At 45.2% G+C, this 22161-nt stretch overlaps 2 protein-coding genes across 3 annotated transcripts in view; one reads left to right on the plus strand and one right to left on the minus strand.

Annotated features, from left to right (window-relative positions):
• DOCK1 (dedicator of cytokinesis 1) overlaps window positions 1–22161 on the minus strand; it is a 264003-nt gene that overhangs the window by 135201 nt on the left and 106641 nt on the right. The window lies entirely within an intron of this gene.
• INSYN2 (inhibitory synaptic factor 2A) overlaps window positions 1381–22161 on the plus strand; it is a 36456-nt gene continuing 15675 nt past the window's right edge. The window contains exons 1-2 of the mRNA XM_027899293.1: window positions 1381–1581; window positions 13251–14433. Coding sequence (XP_027755094.1) covers window positions 13256–14433 — 1178 coding nt within the window. The 5' untranslated portion in view covers window positions 1381–1581; window positions 13251–13255. The remainder of the gene's footprint in view (window positions 1582–13250; window positions 14434–22161) is intronic.

Here is a 22161-nt window from a genome sequence, read left to right on the forward strand (position 1 = left end):
AGCAAACTTGCAGAGTAAGGAGCAGAGGCAGGAGGGCAGTCGGATACCTGGACAGGTACAGGCAGGGAGAGCAACTTAGCTGCCCTCTGCTGACTGTCTGATTTGTTGAACATTCTCTGCTCCAGTCCTGCACAGCCCAACTGCAGCTCAACCAGTGAGGAATTCCGTGGATCCATGTCCACGCCGATGTCTGTGTGGCAGCTGTGCCCACAGGGGTGGCCCTGCCCGCTGTGGGGGTGTCTCACAGAGCCCCTGCCCAGCCTGGCCCCGGCGCTCCGGCCGCTGCGGCAGCGCCGGGTGTTCCCTGCTGCAATGGGCTGCTCCAGCTAATTAACTCCAGAGAGACACCCAGGACTCCAGCCAGGAATTCTGCTGCATCCTGCCCTGGGGATGCACTGACTCGTGCAGTGCCCAGCCCGGGTGTCCCTCCCTGCCCTGCTGAGGTGTTTGTCAGCCCTGGCACTGACGGGGTGGTTTGGGCTCATCCAGCCGCTCTGAGCTGCCAATTCAAATCAGGGGCCGCTTCAGTAACCCCGAAATCAACAATCCTCACAAACGCCACTCACGACCAAGACGATGCCACCACAGAGAAACTGCGTGGCCTGCACCTGGGTTAGGTGAGTTTTATGCCACGGTGAAAAGTATTAAACAGCAAAACTACTGGAATTCTCAGAATGAAAGGAGATCGACCCAGCGCTTCCCAACTCGGACCAATTCCCGAGCCTCTCATGACATCTTCTGTCAGTCAGCCTGGTAAAATACACACGACCCATTTAACTCCCAACTTTTTTTTCCTATTAAAAACTAATCCTTCTATAAAACGACAAAGTGGTTTGAGGGAGAATGAGGAAAGATGGGATTGAAGTTTTAAGCCCATTACTGCATTTATCAATCCTGGCTGCTCTGCCAAAGTGCTTCACTCTGAACTCGCGTCCATCTTCCCCGAGCTTTAAAAGCAAATGGGAGCATCTATTCCTTCAGCACCTCAAACACTTGCCCTCCCAATAAAACGCAGCCGTGTAGCTTTAACCCAGCGCTTCGCTGAAATTCCCAATGGATCAGCATCACCCACTCTGCGGCTGCTCCAGTGCTCCCGTAGCGCAACTGGAAAACCGGGGTGCTCGGGGACGGTGTGTATGAACCTATTATTAACGAATCCACGCGTCGAGGAAATAGAGGAGTAACTGTGGGGTTTTTTAGCGAGGCTGCGAGCGGCGGATTCCCCGTCCCCCCCCCTTCATTTTGCGCGGACCCCGCGCGGCGAGCATCGCTCCATCCCACCATCCCACCTCCCCCCGCCCGCCCCCGCCGCCAGCCCGGCCCCCGGCTCCTCCTCCCCGCTCCCGCCCGGCTGGGGGACGCCCGCCGGTCCCGCTCAACAAGTTCCCCTCGGCGGGGACCCGGCCGAGGGGACCCCCGCACTCCGAGCCCCCGTCGCAGCCCATGAGGGCAGCGGGGAGCGCGGCGGAGGCTCCGCGGCTCCTCCGCGGCAGATGCGCCGAGGCTCTGACGCCCAGCTCGCCCCGGCGGCGGGAGGGAGATGCTCGCCCAGACCGCCACTTCTGCGTGAGGAAGCATAAGGTAAGGGACAGCCCTGCCCGCGGCTCGCTCGCCCCCAGACCCAAAACACCCCCCCCCCACCCCGCTCCGCTGGTTTTTCCAGCGGAAAACTTCGTAGGGATGAGGATAAAGGCTGGCGCTGAGCGCCAGGGTTATGCAATAGCGTATCTGCCTGCCTGGGAACAGCTCCTGCATCCAATAACTTTCGTGACAGAGAAGGAGAGAATATCCCGATCTAGCAAAATGCCAGCCTTTCTTTCCCTGCTCCCTTTCCAGCGGTGCCTGGGAAGGGAGAGGTGTAGCTGGAGGATTTTCGGAGGACGCACGAAGTGCTTTAGCTTTTCACATGGCTGATGGCGAGGAACTACCGCTGCTTATTAACTTCAGCCGTCCTAATGAAGTGTCCGCGCAGCGCGGCGATGGAGGAGCATCGGATGCGTTCATCCCTTAACTTGCTACTGAAAGCCAAACCAACCCAAAAATCCTCCTCGGGGGCTGAACTGCTGCCGTTCAGTGAAGTGTGAATATCGAGACGCAGGGCTCTCACCATTTAATACACCCAAGTCCCTCGTCACCATCGGGCACAAATTGGGGATGCCGTGAAAACGCCGTGGGAAAACGGGACAGAAGGTAGCAGGGAGCCATCCCTGAAGTCGCGGTCCTTGCATCCTGCAAGGCATCCCGAGCTTCCCGCTCTGCATTTCCATCTTGCCTCCCTATCTCTTGTGCAAATCCTCTCCCGTGACCTCAACGCCTGTACTTAATGCCATGTTTACAGGGAGTTACGGCAGCGAGGGGATGCAGGACTGCAGTTCGCTGGGATCAGCCCGGGGGAGGCGGGGGAGGCGGGGGGAGAGCAGCCAGCCCCAGAAAAATAGGGACATCTTGCAATGCTGGGAGCAGGGAATATATTCCCTGCTTATGTCACTGTCTCCCGAGGGCTCTGTCCCAAAGGAGCTGTGCCCCCCTCTCTGCACGAGTCAGGATAGGTAATGGAGCGGTTCGGTTTGACCTTGTGTGTCTAAGCAGCTCAAATCCTGCTCGGAGGAAAATTTAACTCATTAGGCTCTAGGATCGGGAAGTTTGGGAAGACCTGTTCTTTCCAGCCTCTGAGAATCAATTTTTTTTTTTTTTTTCCCCGCTGGCAAACCAGTAACAGGTCAGGTCTGATATAAACTGGGAATTTATTCCCTCTCTTTAAGTGTTCCACGGTGCTCACCGTTCCCATTTACAGTGCTGTCAGGAATGCTGCATGTACCAAGGTTAAAATCGGGCTGCTGGCTGGAAAAACTACCAGCTAAAAATAAATAGATAAGAATAATCACATGACATGCAACTGTCCTAGCCATGTACTCAGACGAATTTAATGTAGAATTTCAAGGGAACAGACCCATAGTAGAAATATGAAAGCAGGGAGAGTAACGCATTTCCCTACTCTTGGTGTGATGCCTATTGGTGTCCTACGAGCCTGCTCTGTCTCCACTACAATGATCTTTCTCTCCCAGAAATACCAGTTCTAAGTTAAAAGCTGGATTTTCTTCTGGCAGGAGAAATTCCGATTCAGATGAAAAGATCTCAGTGCTCAGATATTACTGATTTATAGCCTACCTGGAGGTTGATATCCTGCCATACAGTGATGGCATATGGTCCCTGGTTTCAGGAGAAATCCATAATGTGCACTGCTAATCCAGAGGCTCAGATGGAATTGTTCTAATTCTAACAGTTCTAAAACGAAATTCCTGCCCCAGAGTTTAATGTGCTGTTGCACTGAAAGCATCCTGCCTTCACAGAATGGGGAAGGCTGATACTAAATCAGGTTTTGGGGTGTTTTTTCGTAAGGATGTCGTGATGCCCTTGATGAAAAATGTGTGTTCTTTAGGACTCCATCGTTATTAATGATGTGTATTTGTAACAAGATGCTCAAGATGATTCTAATCTTGAATGGAATCAGTGCCTTTCCCTCAGATTGACACATAAAAAGCAGCTGGGCAAGTGCAGCACAAGAGAAAGTGTTAGTTACTTATCAAGAGGGCCAGCACTTAATATTCAATGCACCCTTCTACTAATTAAGCTCACAAACAAGTAGCTCATAAGATCATTGCTGTGTTTTCTTTCCCAGTTAACTATTGCACTGATGAAGCATTTTTGCATGAGAGACACACATATAATATTATATATTAGAATTTATATCTAATTAAATCAGAGGGGGCAAAAAGAGCAGCAAAGTTCAGTGGAGATGAACACAGAGAAGGAGCCCAAGAGCTGCTAAAATCACCTTCCTGACGAGCACCACCAGTGCCCAAACCCTCCCAGTCACCACAGCACACCATTGGTTACCTGGAGATCCAAACTCAGGCTGTGCAAAGGACAAGGAAATATCAACACTCCTGGAGGAGTTAAAAGCCAAACTCAGCCGTGCCAATCTTTTGCCGTGACTGATGGGGTGGTGAAAGGCAGGGAAACCTCTGACCCTGCCAAAAATCCAGGCTAAAATGTCAGGATACCTGCACAAAGCTCTCCTCTCGAGCTGTGATGTCTCAAGGCCGTCCTGACCACAGGTCAGGGAGAACTGAGGATGTCTAGTCCCATAATTCAGGCACACTTGGGGAAATTATAGTAGATCTAGAATAGCTGAGAGCATAAAAAATTCACGTGATTATGTGAACTAGCTGTTAATAAAAAGGTCTTATATTCTGCTTTCAATTTAAAGAACTGCTGAGAATTTGTGGGAGATATTAAAAAACATGTAAGCAACAAATCTACTTTACAGCCCCTACCCCCTTTGTATTTTTACTAATCAGTTTGCAAATTAAATAGGCTTTATGGAAATGAGATCATGAGCATATTTTATGGGGAAAAATCATCTCAGAGTGGTAAATTCAGTGGGAGTTCCTTCTGAAAATCAGTGCTCGCTTAGAAAATGCTGTATAACCTATGAACGCACAGAAGTACGTCTCATCAGGTACTGCCAAGTTTATATTGTTATTGACCGCCCAGAATGCACTCAATTCACTTACTGTAGTGGAGCACATCCTCACTTTGAAGGTTATTTACTACAATTTCACTCCGTGCAGGCAGAAAACTGATCCCTTAATAGTGACAACAGCTCACCTTGTTCACGAACACGCACAGCCCCGTGTCAGGGTGATCACAGCCCTGAAGCTGCTTCCCAGCTCCACAGCCAAGCAGAGTCTCACAGACAAAGAGAACTGGGGGTAAAAATAACAATTCAGTGATCAAACAGCAAACCTTGGTGTCCACTTTGCCTGATTTTACTGCAGGAGTAGTTTTTCCAGCTAAATCCGCTGGATTTGATACAGAGTGCAGAAGGGGAAGGGCCATTTTCACAGCCTGAATTAAGCAGAGATGGATTTCAAAGCTGAAGGCCTCCAAGTCCTGCTATGTTTGGGTGCAGATCTCAACTTCTCTATCTGTCATTACAAGAGATTTTTGTGCTGGAGCTCCACCACATGTCCCATTCCCCAGACCCTGCACATGGCTGATACCTGGTCTCAGACACAGCCCACATCAGAGCCAGCATGAGTGGAACATCTCACAAAAGCCCAGCCTTCCCTCATGTTTGTGACATCCATGGGGAAGAGAAGCAAGCTGTGTTATTTCTGCCTGCCCATGGCTGCTGTAACATGCCTATAAATAAGGCCCACACAGTTACAAAATTAAACCAGTTTAAAAACAAAAGCACGGGAGGCTCATTCCATCTGGTCTAAGTGAGGAGGAATTGTCGCAAGTTTAAAAAAAAAAAAAGAAAGCTTTGCTTGTTTTGTTCACTTCCCCACCTTCCCTGCTTGTTTTACACCTTCCCTTCCTCGCCTCTTCCATTTTTTTTTTGCCCCCATGCTCGTGCCAAGGTTGGGATCCTGTTGCTTGGAAGGATTTGGTCAGGCTTATAAAGCCCAGCCATGGTGGAAATGCCTTTAAAAACTGGGACAGGGGCTCTCTTGATTCTCAGCACAAACCCATTTAAGCAGGTGTGTCAATTCAGGGCCGTGTTTTCAAGTCAGGAACATGAAAAATAGTTTTGGTTTGATTAGTTGCCTCCTGGGAGAAGGAAGAAGAGAGGATTCAGTAAAATCACTAATGTCTGTGTATTTATCCACAAGGAGCCCCGTGTCTCCTTCAGACCATTAGTGATTGGGTTGTTCATGCCCATTTTGTTATTATATTCATTATTCTCTGCAAATGCAGACAGAAATGGATGAGGAGACATCCACGAGTAAAGAAATTTAACTTGTGGATCAGTTTAACACATTTTTGTGTATCAAGGCCATCGGCAAATAAAACACAGCGATATCTCTGAGGAGCTGACACAGAGACAGATAAAACATCCCACTGCTGGAGAGAGTCATTCAGCAGAAATTATGCTTGAACTGCCTGGTAACACTGATAACACTCAGCTCTTCTGTAGACTGAGCCTAAGTTGCTGAATTCAAGAGGAATCTGTGTATTTTAGGTAGTTCTAGTTGAGTAAGTTGGTGAGAATAATGCGTTACATCCTTGCATTCACACCTTGTGATAAAAGCACACAAAGCCACAATAAAGGGGATGCAAATTATCTGTCTGGTTGTGGTGCCTCACCCAGACAGTTCTGGAGTTATCACCCAATTCTCATTAATAACAGGGGAGTTCTCAGTGCAGCTTCACTGGCAGAGCATCTAACTCAGACAAAAATATTCTGAGAGGGGCTTTAATTATTTTATACACTAATAATAATTTCCTAATTATCCATATCACAAACAAGCCATCCTAAAATCCAGAACCACAGAATCACAGAATGGTTTGGGTTGGAAGGGGTCTCAAAGACAACCTGGCTTCAAACCCCCTGCCACAGGGGCTTGAATCACACCATCATTATTTTAAGGTCTTATTCCGCATTGTCCCAGGTCCACAAAACCTGGGAGCATTGTGTTCAACATCCCCACACCATCTCTGCCCGCTCTCATTGCTTCCTTCTCCACACAGTCCTTCCCACATGGAACCAAAACCATGTTCCCTGGTGACCTGGAATGGGCTGTTTGCATCAGTGCTATCCATCGACTCTGAGTCCTCATGCTGGCTGAGAACTCGAGGGCCTGGGAATTGAGGCTCGGGGTATTCACACTGATGTTCGTATTTAAGACAAGTTCTCCTCACATCAGAGTTTGGCTCTTCCTTCACATCATTTCAAAGTATCTTAGAACCAGTTTTGATGAAGATTTGCAGCACTGGGGACCTTTATTCCCCTGCAGCCCAGCAACCGAAGCACAGGTTTTTTGCTTTACTATATCCCTCTTTTTGGGTAACTGAACTCATTTTTGTACAAGCTTTTGCTGTAGCAAAAGTCAGACCGAGCTGTGCACTTTCCCCATCATCAGCACACTCAGATCCAGCTGTACATGGCTAATTCACAATTCCAGCAGAGCCAGAACCTGCTTGAAACCAGAAACTTCAGGAATGCGCTCCTTGAGAAGGTGAAAAATGACACAGCCTTTATTTCGTGGTGCCTGCTGACAGCACTGGAGTGCAAACACACTCCTTGATTGAGACTATGCCCCAATTAATATCCCGCTAATGATGTCAGATTTTAGACCCAAATTACCCAGCTGAGTTGTTTAACACTCCTTCACACCCTCCCAAGCTTGTCTGCCTGTAACCCTAACCCAGGCAGAACGAGCTGACAAGGCTCTGCTGCCTTACAACCACTGACCTCAGGAAAGTCATTCCTGCCTGTCATCTCCCACTTGGAGGAAGCTCCAGCACAGGCACCACAACACCCTTTCCATAGGATGAGATTACCTGCATTCCCAGGGGAATGCTCTGACCTGCGTCTGTTGTTCTGCTGTGGTGCCTCTCCGATAACTCCCAGCAAAATCAAGGATGCAGGATCCAAGCCTGGAGCTGGAACCGGCATCTCCTTCTTCCCCTTTACCCAACATTTGTCAATCTATGATGAAGGAAGAGAACCAGTAAGTGCTCACAGGTCATCCCTGAAAGTATTCACAGGTTGGACTGGGCTGGGAGCAGCCTGGGATAGTGGAAGGTGTCCCTGCCCATGGCAGGGGGTGGAATGAGATGAGCTTTAAGGTCCCTTCCAGCCCAAACCATTCTGTGGGTCTGTTTTCAATCCAGCACCCAGATGTCTCTCTCTCTCCAGAGCTCCAACAGTTTTAAGACCTGTTGGTCAGAGAGCTAAGGAGCAGAACTGCTCTTTTCCCCCGTGGTTTGGCTGTTCTTTCCCTTAAACACCCACAAAACCCATCGATGTCGAGTCAGAACAATTAACACTGAGCATTCCCCGGTAATGCAGATAAGGAACTGTCGTTAAGCTCTTGTTTTTAACAGCCTGCCCTTTCAATTATTCAACAGAAAGGCCCATAAAAATGAAAAAGCCTTGCAGTGGAAGTAGTGTGGCTTTTGGACTCCTGGAAGACGGAGCAGTGTAGTGTGAGCAGAACTGTGAGTGATTCTCCCAGCAACACACCCCTAACACAACCTTCTCCTGCACCAGTACCACTGCAACCCCGACAAGGAGCTGCCCAAATTTCCACGGCAAAATAATGTTAATAAACCTTCACTCCTCCTATCCTCCATAAGCTGCAGAGCACAGTAAGGAAATGCAGCATAATTCTTGTTAACAGTTCTATTATTTTTTTTCCCAGAACACTAAATCCCAGTGAATGTTTGGCATTAGAGCACCACGAATTCGCAGGGAGTATCTTCTGACATTGCATTTGTTCCAGTAGGAAGTTAATAGTTATTAATTCACCCCATAAGTCTGCACTGTTCTTAATGCAAGTGCAGATCTCCTGGTAATGGTGCTACTCTTGCAAAATTCTACATAACCTTTATTTTCCAGAAGTTTGTCACGTTGAATGGATCCCTTTTAATTTTATGCACAATATAGGAGGCAACAAAACCTAAGTATTATTAAAATTTGTGTTCAGAAAGCACAGTATGAATGTCAAAATTAAAGACAATTGCATATGCCAGCTGCATTTAGCTGGTTTGGCTTGTAAGGAAATTCTTAAATAGTTTATCCTCCAACAGATTCCTGTTTTATCTAAAATTCTCCAGGCCTATTAAATCGTGCATTTTATTTGTTGCCATTTAGTTCTGAAGCTGAAGCTCACAAAAGCATTTAAAGGCATTTATTGGGTATCTCAGCCATTAGCTGGGATATGATTTTATACATCACTCTTACAGTGCCTGCCAGTGGATGGGAGGGGAGAAAAGACAAATCAAAATGCCATATGATCCTGTTTATTCCAAAGCAAAGACTTCCAAGGCACTTAGAAATGCAGCAGGAAGAATGACTTGGGTAGTGAGCAATAAATAAGGAGGTTCAAGAGAGAGAAAATTCAAGTCTGGTGCCTCAGGCTTTCCAGACAGAGTTAAAAAAATACTAGTTTGACATTTAGCAGGACTGCAAACTCTGTTATTCTACATGAACAACTCTGTGATAAAATGATGACAGGCTGCTCCACCACGTCACTTTTCCTAATAACACTCAGCAGTGCTTTCTACCCCACAAAAACTGGGCACACCTGCACCCCTGAATTTACCTGCAAGTCCTAAATTATCCTCAGCCCTTAGGTATTAAAAATCCATAAAACTTTGTAGCACAGGCAAAGTTTCTGCAAACAGCTACCAATTAAAAGCTAAGATCATCCATATTTTCCAGCATTTTTATCTTCTTACTGGGAATCACTTATTAATATTTAGGATAATACTATATGATTTTTAAGCTTGTATCATAACACAATTAATCTAACAATTATATTCCTTTTAAAAGAATGAAAAGGCTCCTAATTTAATGGAGTCAAAATATAGTAAGAGCTCCAAATCTCTTCTTCCCTGATTAACCAACCAGTGTGGTAATTCCACGCTGTAACTGCCCTCCCAGGGCAGTGACTCTGCAGAGTTTTGGATGCAGAGTGAAGGTCCTGCAAAGATTTGTACCTAAACTTTACCAGCTGACATATCCTGGAACGGGACTGTTGATTTCCATAATTCCCCCGAAGGTTTTATACTAACTTAAGGCTTCTCTGTGCACCACTTTTTAATTATTATTATTATTTAATAGTTTATTTCCATATTCAAACATGGGGGAACACTCCTTAAGGGTAATCAGCTAGAATTTTATAAACAAATCAAAGCTAAAACCAGAAAAAGTAAGCTATGTGATAACTTTAAATATTTAGTTTAGCAAAGCAGGGTTTGTTTGGAGTAACCAAGTTGAAATCTGTTACGTGTATGTAATTGGCATCTGCAACTAAAAGTCAAATTGAAAGCCTGACAGAGAAAGCCACCAAGTCTGTGCTCGTGCAAACTGAGAAACTCAGTATCCAAAAGCATCCCAAAATCCTGTGGAGACCGGGCTTTAAGTAACCCAAAATTGGAGGCAACGCCTCATCCAACCCAAAACTGAAACCAAACAGGAAGTATTATATAAACCCTTCCCTGTGAGGTGTTTAACCCACAGTCCACTCTTTGCTCAGCTGTTCTTTTATCAGCTGAGCCCAGAGAGTTCCCCTCGGAGACACCGAGAGCCGAGCGAGGCTCAGAAAAAAATCGAGCTCTTTTGGTTGTTGTCATTCCTAATCACAGACATCTATAAAATTATTACTCCAAGCTACTGGTGGGAATAGAAAACTCCAGATCAGCTAAATCAATCAGGCCTGGGAGGCTGGGAAAAGGGAGACGAGCAATTTTTGTGAGGAATCAATTTATTGGCTATTAAAGACATGCTTAAAATTAACTGCAGAATACGGTTCCCCATCTTCTGCTCTGGAGGAACAGCACGGGCTCCTGGTTTTATCTGGGTCAGGGACTCCATGCTAAGTCATTCCAAACAAACCCAGTGATCCTGCAGCCCCAAAAATGCTGGGATTAAAGGGGTAGATGAAATAACCTGGAAGTTGAGCCAGGGCAGAGGCACTCATGAAACAGCCAGCCAATACTTGAAAATAAATTGCATGTTAATGGATCCTGCTGTCAAATGACCGAGTGCCCGAAAACTCACTTTGACAACTCCGAGGTATCCTCAGAGATGGCTGTAATGGGTGACTTTCAGAGCTAATAACCAATTTTTTTAAGCCCTTTTTTTTTGGTTAAAAACATGTGTTCTCTTTTCAGAAGCAATTACTGAGTATTTCACATCTTTGTAAGTGCAGCATTTAATTTTTGCTGCAATTTTTTGGTAGTGCAGGACCTCCCATTAGCAGCTTCGAACACTAATGGCTTTTATGTTCCTGTATTTAGTTTTTGGTAAACTCATTAATTTACCAGACCATTTTGGAACATTTGCTTCCAGTAGTTCTACGTGACTGGAAATGCAGAGTTTTGGGGCTTGACAGTAGTTTTTACAACACATTCTAGTGCCTAAAGCTGATGTGTGTCCAATTGCAAGCTGATGGATCAGGTTTGTATTTTACACAGCGCTTTCTTCACTAAAACATTCCAAAATTCCACTCTGGATGGGTGGATGGATGGATGGATGGGTTTCCTACCATCCCCATCTTTGGAAGGTGTGACCCCGTGGGGCTCTGTTTGCAGAATTTCTCTCAAATAAAGCCACAACTTCACTCACAAATGAGATTATGATTAAAACACAGCCTAACACAGCCAGTACAGGACCCTAACAACGGGTTTCAACGGGAACAAAAAATTCCTGACGTTCATATATAGTTGATTTATTCCCTTCCAAATCTGTCTGTCTTTGTACATCACGTGTTAAAGGCAGACAGATAACTGATCTTTCCCCCCAGGCCAGCACAAAAGCATCACTCTGCTCCAATTTAATGTTCAGGTTTCCTGCTAGAATTCCCATTTTTCACTCTTTTCCCCCAAACCAGGGGCTTGGTCACTTTGCTATCAGCTGCTAGGCCTGTATATTTAACATGTCCGGTGGAAAACTAATCTGGCAACCTCAAAATCCATTATTTGAACGTTTTTGTCCTGAATTTTCCCTCCTTTTGCTTTCTTCTACAGACTCTCCACTACATCACATAGAGCCAGCCAGAAACTTCCCCTCCTCCATCAACTGCAGCTCACTCACCTCTACCTGAGCCTCACAAGTCAGACACAAAAGGCAAACTAGGTGGATTCTGGAATATTTCAGTTGCTTGTTCACAAATTACTGGGACCAGGGAATTAAAACCCGAATTAAAAATTAAGTAATGACACATCTGCATGAGATCTTTTGACCATGCACACCTTGTGTCTTCATATCTTTAGGGAAGTGTTTTTATTGCTTTTAAAACCCATAAACATTCCAATATTTCCACTGAAAATGATTTCCCCATTATGCTTTCTTAAATTAAAACTAAATATAGACCAGTCATAAGGATTCACTCTCCTGTGCTTTATAAAACATATGCTATTGTGGCATTTAACTCTTCAAGAGTTCCACATATTTTATTTAACAGACAAAGGAATTTTAATTAAAAACTTATTTTAAATACACCTGAAAGTCCCTTTACTCGTTTTACATCGTACTCTGAGTCCCTCTGAGGGTCCATCTGTGGTTAAATAGGAAATGCATGCAGAATATTTGGATTAAGTGGGAATTTGGTAATTCAGCAAGTCTCAGGGAGAAATTTGTGCAATAGGAGAGTAAAAATGACAACTTCAAATGAGGTGTAAAAATGAGATCTTAACTATCCTGCTACTACAGATTCCCTTGTGATCTGAACAACCACAGAGCTGTTGGGTTTTGGAGGGAGGGGGTTGGCATCTTCTCGTCCTTGAGGAGGTGTTTATATTTCAATGGCAGATTAAGTAATTTCTGTGAATCATCACAGGTTTGGAGGGTTTTTATGTAGTGCTTTAGGATCCTTTGGGATAAGCAGCTGTATCATAAAGGCATTTACTGCCTCAAGGAAAGGATGAGTTGGTTTGCATTTGAAGCAAACCCTTAATTGATGCACTGCTGACTTCTTCCACAAACTTCACTAGTTCATAAATTCTACGCATCCAGCAGCACCAACCAGTTGCTAATAATAATTAATCTGTATTTAGGTTATATTTAGATTATATTTAAGTTTGGCTATGAGGTAAATTTTTATAAAAATCCCAATCATGACACCTTTTAATGACCAATTAGTTTCTTGCAAAGACACCGAATACATCAGACAGGAGAACGTGTTTGGTAAACAGGCCCAGAGTGAAAAATAACACCAGTGTGACACTTCTTGCTACTAAACGTTTGTACTAAAGGAGAATCAAGGCTGGTCAGAGCTCTAGAGTTTTCTTTACTTGCACAAAGACACTCATTTTTCATTTTCCCTGGAGTTTTGGTTAACTACCAGGTGAATTCAGGCATTGAGAGCACGTACTGATTCGCAGGGAAGTGCCGAGCGAGCAGCCATGATCCCTGTCCTCTGGAAAGGGGTCTGGAAAAAACTCCTGCTGCCAGGAATCCTCCTCTTTGAGGAGCAAGTGTCCACAAACCAAGATAAAAAGCACAGTTTTCTCTAGAAAAACAAAAATCTAACACGAAGGACTCTGACTTTAGAGAGCCAAGCACATGGGTCGCGAGCGGCGGCCATTTTAGGCGTATCAGGGGAAAGCAGGCCAAAACCCGCAAACCTGAGGGGGAAAAGTAAGAAAATAGCCCAAATATTGCAAACCTGAGGGAGAGAAGTATCATTTGTGTTGTAATATGAGGCTTTTCGCACTGTTTTTGGCTGCAGGCATCATGGTGAGTAAGGAGCCCAGCAAATGCTTACTCACCGCCTCAGACAGCGACGTCGAGCCAGCGGCTTCCCTGGCCTTGGAGATGAAATACGCGCTGGATCCCAACCGGCAGATCAAGAAACGGAACAAAGCCCTGCAGGTGAGGTTTAAGGATATCTGCGAGGCCCAGAACGAGCAGAGGGACAAGCAGCTGTCCACCTCCACCTCCAGCACGCAGGACCCCGACAAGAGGGACGCCAAGGCCATCGCCTACAAGACGGCGTATCGCAAGTACATGACGGTGCCCGCCCGCAGGTCCATCCCCAACGTCACCAAGAGCACAGGAGTCCAGACTTCCCCCGATCTCAAGAAGTGTTACCAGACCTTCCCTCTGGACCGGAAAAAAGGGAATATTCTTAAAAGCGCCTCGACCGTGGACACCCTGCAGGGTGAGAACAACGGGTTTCTGCTTGACGTGAAGGACAGGGAGGGCCGGGGCTCGGCAGAGGCCGTTGCGTGGGGCAGGAAGGCGGGCAGCCTGCAGACGGCCGAGTTCATCTCCCACATCTCGGAGCGCGCCAACGCGGGCGCGCACGACGACGGCGCCGAGGCCTGGAAAAGCAGCGATTTGCACAGTTCTCCCAAAGAGCCGCCTCCTCCTCCCCTCCCAAACTTGGCCGACCCCGCCGAGGACGAGCCCGCGCGGCCGCCCAGCCGGGGGAGAGCGGCGGCAGCGACGCGGCTGAGCGGCGAGGAGGCCGCCCAGCCCCTCCACCACGGGAGGGTCTTCAAGACCGAGGTGGCCACCGTTTACCTGCCGGCCTCGCAGCCCGACCTGCCCAACCTCGGCGACTGGTCGCCGTGCGCCGAGGAGGACAGGAGGAGGACGGTGCACCTGAACGGCGTGCAGCCCGCGGCGGGCGACGCCGGGGCGTGCGCGGCGCGGGCGCGGTGCCCGGCCAGCGAATGTAACGACCGGCCCCTGCAGGTCGACGTCTCGCCCCTGCAGGAGGGCCGGCCCTGCCAGGCGGCCGTGGCCCTGAGCGAGGAATGCCAACAAATCGTGCCTCACACCGAAGTTGTGGACTTGAAAGCGCAGCTTCAGATGATGGAAAGCTTGATCAGCTCCAGTCAGGAAACCATAAAGGTGTTGTTGGGTGTTATACAGGAGCTCGAGAAAGGAGAAGCTCACAGAGAAGGGTGAGTAGAAGCTTTTTCGCATGAGTTTAAGCTGATTTAAAATGTCTTTTCCGAGCATCCCGCCCTTGAACTCGCTGATGTCAACACGCACCCGCTGCCGCACACGTGGCACTTCCCACACGAAGTTTTTAGAGGCCTGTCCTAGGGAAACCTGCCAGCACTATTCACAGATTGCTATCTGCTTGTCCCGGGATCTAATTAAGTAATTATTTAACGAAGGGCCTATAATACATCTTGTGCCTTTTCCTCAGAGCGCAGAACGAGCCGCTCTCCAAACAGGATTAGCAAAGATGCTTTCACATCAGCAACTTGCATTAACCATAATTCCTCACACGGCATGAAAAGCAGCAGAAAAACCTTAATTCTGTAAGAGACTTCCCTTTTTAAGATTAAGGGATATTATTACAACTCTTAATATAATTCCATTAATGGCATATGAATCTTGTCTGGTTTACTCTCACCTTCTGAATTTTTCATGGTATTTCTTTCAGAAGGAAATGAAACAAAAACTTTGAATATCAAAGCATTTCTTACAGCATTCACACAGCTCAACACAATAAACTCAAGCAGGAAGAAAGAAAATTGTGTTTATCCCTATCTTTCATCATTTAAATCAACCTGTAAGGCATTAAATAAATACTGTAACTCAGCACAACCTTTACCTGGACAGTTCAATCCCTCTATTACATAACCTTAACAAGCATTTTACAGACTGACTCACCTTAGTTCCCTCATCTTTATTCAATGAACACACATCAAAATGTATGTGCACTGTTTGGGTGTTTTTAAATACTTCTGCAATTAAATCACAATTTGTCAGAAGAAATCAGGATTTTAAAATTAGGAACCCGGCAGCTTGTGCTACTTGAAGCAGTCCATGTTTTCCTTCCTGAGCCAGAAGGGTACATCTTTAATTTAACTCTTTCTTTAGGAATGTACAAATCATGTGAATCCTAAAAACTAAAAATGTTTGTCATTGAAGAGTCCTCTCAGCTGTTGGGCACTGCTGCCAACACAGCCTTAGTGCTTTTAGTTAATTTTACAGCTGGTTATAGTATTACCTATATCAATATCAATTATCTATATCAGGACCTTATCAAGTCCTGGATCTTCAGTCTAGGAAGCCTCTTGATGCAGCTGAAAGCCACACAGGCCCAATGATCTTTAAGGTCTTCTCCAACCTAAACGACTCCAGGATTCAATTTTTTTAAATTATTATTCAGAATAATTCCCCTGCCTTTCTTAACATACAGAAACTGCAGGAGATTTGGACAGAAGTGTCAAGCAGCTTGTCAAATCACAAAATCCAGAAAAAACTCTTCCTTCATCACAACTCATCACCTGATCCCCCAGAACCCCGTGTGCAGGAACACCCACGCCCACCCACGAAGCCACCTGCTATAAATACCTCTGCATCCTCCAGACAATTGTACAGCCATTTTTTATCTTCTTCCCAAAGATAGCACAGCAACAGGTGCAGCAAATACCTATTTTTTTATTGCCCTGACAGAAGCAGAGCTATTTAATGTGGCCAACATTAGGGGCGAGCCCTTGGCACAAAACTATCGACGATTGTCTTCGAATAATTTCAACCTGGCAAAGCTACGTTAGCCCTAAAATAGTGAAACCATCCATAAACCCCAGTTCAGAACATCTCTGCAGCCTCTCAGACACACAGACTTCTGTGTTAGAGTCCATAAGACTAAATTTGACTAAAAAAAATGCTCTATTAGCACTCCTGTGTACTTGGAACCACTTCCAGCTACTCCTGCACATGTTTTAGACACGACCCAAACATGCCCCTCCCTGGGGTCGAGATGGGGAAGGAGGGAAAAAGGGGAAGCAGATGCAAACTTGCCTATTTTCTCCTGTTTCAGGAATCCTTGCATCCCAGATCCCTGATTTCCTGGCTGCAGGGGGATTTTAAAGGAGGCTGCCCAGAGGAGATTATGCTCAGGCCATTGCTGTTCTCCCCTGATCCCACTCCAGAGCTGGGAGAACACTCTGTTCTCCTGCAAAGCACCAACACATCATTAACATGAAGCTTGTCTTTATCCCCATTCCCCTCCAATTAGACAACTCTTTCAATGATAGCCTGCCCCATCCTTTTGTTAAAATAATTCTTTCCAACTGCTGCATTCATTGGACATTTTTGCCACAGACACCCGGCACTGTGTAAATTATTACGTGTCTTCTCCATTTCAGCACGTTGGGGTTTTTTTCCTGTTATAACCAAGTGTTAGGTCAGCTAATATGAAGAAATTAAAGCAGTGCTACTGCTCCATCTCTGTTTATTATAAAATACAAGAGTCTTCCATCTGCTAAAACAGGAAGAAACGTTCTGTGTTTATGGAACTCTCCTGGTTTTCTTTTTGTATATTAAATTTCTTAGGATAACACACTACAAGAAGCAAATACAAGTAACACACTGCCGGTTAAAAAAAAAAAAAAAAAAAAAGAAAAAAAAGTCCAAACCCAGAAAACAAAAGCACAGCTAAATTTCTTAATCAGATTTTTCTCCCTTTAAGGAAATCAGTGCTCTTTAAGTGCTGTTGTAGTGCCCTGGGACTGGTGCTCAGTGGATTCATTTTCACTAATATGCTGTAGGTCCTGAACTGCTATTACTGCAATTCATCACTAAATGAGTCAATGCCAGCAGAAGTGCAGCAGCATCTCTGAAGACAGCAGGATCATCTCTGTATACTTCCCAAAATGTCAGTGCTACATCATCTGCAATCAGCAACAACATCCAGCTCCCAACTCTGCTGAAGGAAAGGGAAAAGCCACCTGAGGAGGAGAAGCCCAGCCAGCCTGTGACCCCCCCCAACATCAGAGGAAATTAGTAAAATTGTGCATTATTTCCATCATTATTTACTAAACCTCTTGCAAAGAGGCAATTCCACCATCTATGTGGAAGTTTCTACAAAAAACCAAATTATATCCCAGCAAAGCACAGATATTGCTGGATGCCTTAAGTCAGGCATGAAGAAAGTGCAGAGCTGCAGCTTCAATTAAGCCCAGAGTTTAAAAAAAAAAAAATGTTGAATATTACATGATGCAGGGTTCAGCTGCACAACACAAACCCAGTTTTATGCTCCAGTTTTATATGAGAAACTATTAGCAATCTCCATCACTTATAGACATATTTGTCTGTATTCAGATACAGAATTTCCCAAGTCAAATTCTGCTCTGCGTGAGGCACAAATGCAAGCTAATAATTCTGAAACCTGGCTAATAATATCTAGGAAATGTATAACACAAGACGAACACATAATCAAAAATATTTTGCTGCTGGAGAACAACAATGACCTGCCCTTTAAACGCTTACTGTGGAAAGGAACAGAAATCTGGGCCCTCCTCATTATACAACAAATCAGCAATTTTAATAAACAAAGTGCTCAATTTGCCACACAAAAACAAGTCACAGTATTTTGACTCTGACAGGCCAAATGCTACACATTAGACAAGAGTTAAATGAACCTGTTTCCGAGATAATTTATATTCATTTATTAGTCAGCAGTGGCTCAGGAATTTAAAGAGCTCTCGACAAACTCCCTCGAAGAGGCTCTGAAAGAACACGTTGTTATGGAGGGAATTTAAATGTCAGCTCATGCTTTTCAGTGACTAAGGGATATCTGTGGCTCTCACTCTCATTTCTAAGCAGGAAATAAACCACTGTTACATGTTTGGGGGGGATGTTTCACCAAAGGGGAGAGCAAACCCTCTTTGGGTTTGTTTCTTCAACTACAGCCGTGGCAAAGGAGAGGTTTGACAGGACCATTTCTAGGAGAAAACCTGGATATGGAGGGAAGGCAGAAGGCACTGCAAATAAAGACGTGAAAAGCAGAGAGAACGTGGCAAATTCCATCTGTGAGGCCCAAACTGTGTCTCAAATACTCTGAGGGACAGCAGGTTTTTGGAGCAGCAGCCCTTGGGGAGAGGACTACGACGAGTGCCTTTATTTCCAGTCTTGGGATCTTTATATTCATCCATCCTGCCCGTCCTTTGGAGCAGTCCCATTCCTTTCACTTATCCTCCTGACACCACCTCCTAAATCCTTCCCCCTTTGCCCTCACTGGAGTTGCTGTATTTCAGGTTATGCATCATTTACAGATCATTCCCAAACACAAACACACCGAAACACCTTGGAGGTTGTCACAGTTCACCTTCCCAAGGCACAGCCAGGAAATCTCTTTGGATGCATCTTCCTTAGTCAAGGAAAAGGAGTAATTTTTGCCCTTTGTGGATCTTGTGATCCTTGGGCCACTGATGGTTGAGTGTTAGTTGTTTCTTTTTTTTTTAAATTCTAATCCATACCTACCATTTTCTCAGCTGTTTCCAGTGTTAAAGTGAAGCACTTCACTACCACAGAAGCAGTTTTTATTTTCTAGTTCCAACAGCAGCAGAACACCCTTCTGTGCCTTTTCTTAAAGTCATTTGTATAACTATTCCCTCCTGGAAGTACACAGATAATTCTAATTATTATTATTATTATTAATAGCTGCTCTGTCAGGCTTCATCACTGCCCAAAAGGGGTGTGTGTCACACTGAACTCTGAGCATAACCAGGCAAAATGCATTCAAAGACCATTTATTTATGTTTTCTTTTAGGTCCCTAAAGCAGTTTTTAAGCCATAAACTTTGCCTGTGGGGATCCCATCCCCTTGTCCTGTGCTCACTCCCCAAGTACAGCTCATCCCTCATCAGCTCATCTCCCGTTCTCCCAAAGCAGGATGGGTGCTAAGACGCCACCAAAATCCATTTACCAGCCCTCACCGTGAGAAATTTGGGTTTCTGAGTTATAAACCAGCCCTTCCACGTTCCCCCCCAACACACTGACACCTCCTCGCTGGAACTATTCCATCATATCCCAAAACTCCCCATTTCCTCAAAGAATTATTCCAACACCTGCTCTCAGTCCGCATGACCCCCCTCGAGCCTTTCAAATTCTCTTATTCAAAGAAAAAAAAAAACTAATGAAAGATGATTAATTAAGACTGATCACTGAGGGATGCAATATCATTCAAGGGAATAGATCCAGGATCAGCCAAAGTTTAACCTCCCATCCCATTTTTTTTCCGAATTAGCTCACTGAAATCACTCTGGAATTCGATTTACAACGAGTATCTCAGAGCACAGGAACTCACAAGCCCCCGAAACGTTGATGAGATTTATATTTTTTGATAGGATTGTTCATTAAGAGTTGGACACATTTATTCTGCTGCTGATAATCAAAGCTTCAGATCAGATCGTCAGAGTGGATAAAAAGGTCAAACTTCCACAGTTCACAGACAGCCTGGAGCATTAATGTGTAATAATTCAGAGTTACCTGGATACTGTAACATTTAAGACAGAGAGCTCTTAACTAATCCTGCTGTCACAGCCAGTTTATATCCATCCTTTGTGAGGAATAGAGTGGTGGGAGGTTTTCAACAAGCAAATGATGGAAAAGGGAACCCTTAGCAACAACCAGTCCATGGAAAAAAAAAACACCAAAAAAATTTTTTTTTAGCAAAATTACTTGATCTTAATACTCTGTTTTCTCAAAAAAAAAAAGAAAAAAAAAAAAGGAGACACTAAGAACATTCTGACTCTCAGAAAATATAACTTACTTTGCTAATACAGTCCAGCTTTTTATCTGCATACACTGGACAGGCACAATTCAAAGGGAAAGTGTTTGAAGTGCTCAGAATAAAAAATGATTTGATTTCTATCAGGTTGCTGTTCACTGGACTCTAAAACCAAGATGAAATGTCGTTCCCCACCACACTCCCCTGTTTCAGTCGGGATCTGAAGGGGAATTCAGGCTCAGGACTTTTCCAGCACAGGGACAACAGAGGCCAAGGAAAGCAAATTGCCACAATTCAGATCTGGAAAGGCTGGGGAAGTCTTATAATGAAGGATTAAAAACAGTGTAAGCAAACAATGTTCTTGCTCAATATATCCACGGGAATTACCAGGGATCAAGAGCTTTCCAATGTCACCAAGCTGCCCAAAACACCTGCAAGGAGAGTTTTTCTGCTAAATCAGTCTCTTTTTTAAAAAAAAAAAAAGATGACAAGGTAGTGAATTCCCAGGTTTCACAATTAGAATAATCCTTTAATAACTGCATTTTGGCTCTTGGCAGTATCAGGATGCAAAGAGACAGAGCCATGAGCCAGGTGTCTGTGCAGGAGGGGAAAAATGAGACCAAAAGGAGCTTTCCAGTGTTAAATTTCTCACTGCTGTTCATTCACCAGGAGATGAAACAACAGAGTTCTAATTGACACCTGCTCCTGAGCCCCTGTGCTTACACAGAGGTACAATCATCTCTCATTCTGACTGAGGAAAAATGGGGAAACAAATAGGAAGACGACTTGTCTGAAGATGGAGGTGTTTTGTTTTTAAACTGTTGAGGCTCCAGCTACCCCAGATCTGGGACATGAACATGCAGTTCAGTCTTGAAAAAGTCCAGTGTAAAATACCCAGGGAAATGAAGGTAAAGAAACATCAGGGATAATGGAGAGCTGAGCTGGATTCAGATCTGAGAGGTGGAACGAGATGGTCTTTAAGGTCCCTTCCAATCCCAGACCACTCTGGGATCTGTTCACTGAGGAAAACTTCTCTTTTAAGTGGGGAGTTCCCAGGCATGGATCTGTCCATCCTCCCTGCATACTGATAAGATGATTCCTCTTTACTGATAAGATGATGATGGGGGATGTTTTTCACCACCACTCACTGCAGCAACAATGGATGGGGGACAGTACAATTTTTTGTCTTGTTTCCAGTATCACAGAATGGTTTGGGTGGGAAAGGACTCATTCCACACCTTCCACTGTCCCAGGTCGCTCCAACCTGGCCTTGGACACTTCCAGGGATCCAGGGGCAGCCACAGCTTCTCTGGGCAACCTTTGCCAGGGCCTCCCAACTCTAATTGGGAACAATTCCTTCCCAATATCCCATCTACATCCACCTTCTTTCAGTTTACAGCCACAGAAAGTGTGTGTGATCCAGTAATTCCTCAGAAAGAGAGGCTGGATTTAGGGACCAGCATTGTTCTGGCATTAACAAGGCAGTTTACACTCTGGAGTAGTTTGAACCTGGCATGAGTTAGGTCATTTCTTTGCTTCATTGTCATCCACACCAGCTCAGAAAAAATTCCCAGGGATGGGACCTGTAACTGTGAACAAAGATCAAGGAACTGCCAAAGTTCTGCTCTGTGGATTCTCCTGCACTGCAATAAAACCTCATTATTTAAGGAGACAAGAAAACAAAGTGCCAAGACCATCTCAGGCTGCAACAGAAAGAGTTCAGCACTTCCAGGGTCCTTCCTGATGTCGTTTTTCTCCATAAAGTTTCCCATCCTTGCAAGTACAGAATCCCAGAATCCCTAAGGCTGGAAAAGCCCTCCCAGCCCATCGAGTCCACCCTGTGCCCCATCCCCACCTTGTCCCCCAGCCCAGGGCACTGAGTGCCACAGCCAGTCGTTCCCAGGACACCAGGCACGAGCCCCACACAAGCAGCAGGATCAGTGGCCAGCAAATGCACTCCCTGTTCCTAATTTCACACAAGCCTGGCTGCTGGAGTTGTTATTTAAGAGTTACTCACCCTGAGGAGTTAAGAACTGCTCAGCTCAGGATGGGAGCAGCAGGGAGGGATTTTCACCCCTGAACAAGCTACTCCCCAAAAATTAATCTCAAAATTCCGTGGATTTAGGGATGGAAGAGCGATGGGAAGTGGGAAGAGGAAC

Source organism: Empidonax traillii, unplaced genomic scaffold (assembly GCF_003031625.1).
Source record: "Empidonax traillii isolate 1590-97213 ecotype Southwest subspecies unplaced genomic scaffold, ASM303162v1 scaffold655:size661012, whole genome shotgun sequence".
Lineage (NCBI taxonomy): Eukaryota > Metazoa > Chordata > Aves > Passeriformes > Tyrannidae > Empidonax > Empidonax traillii.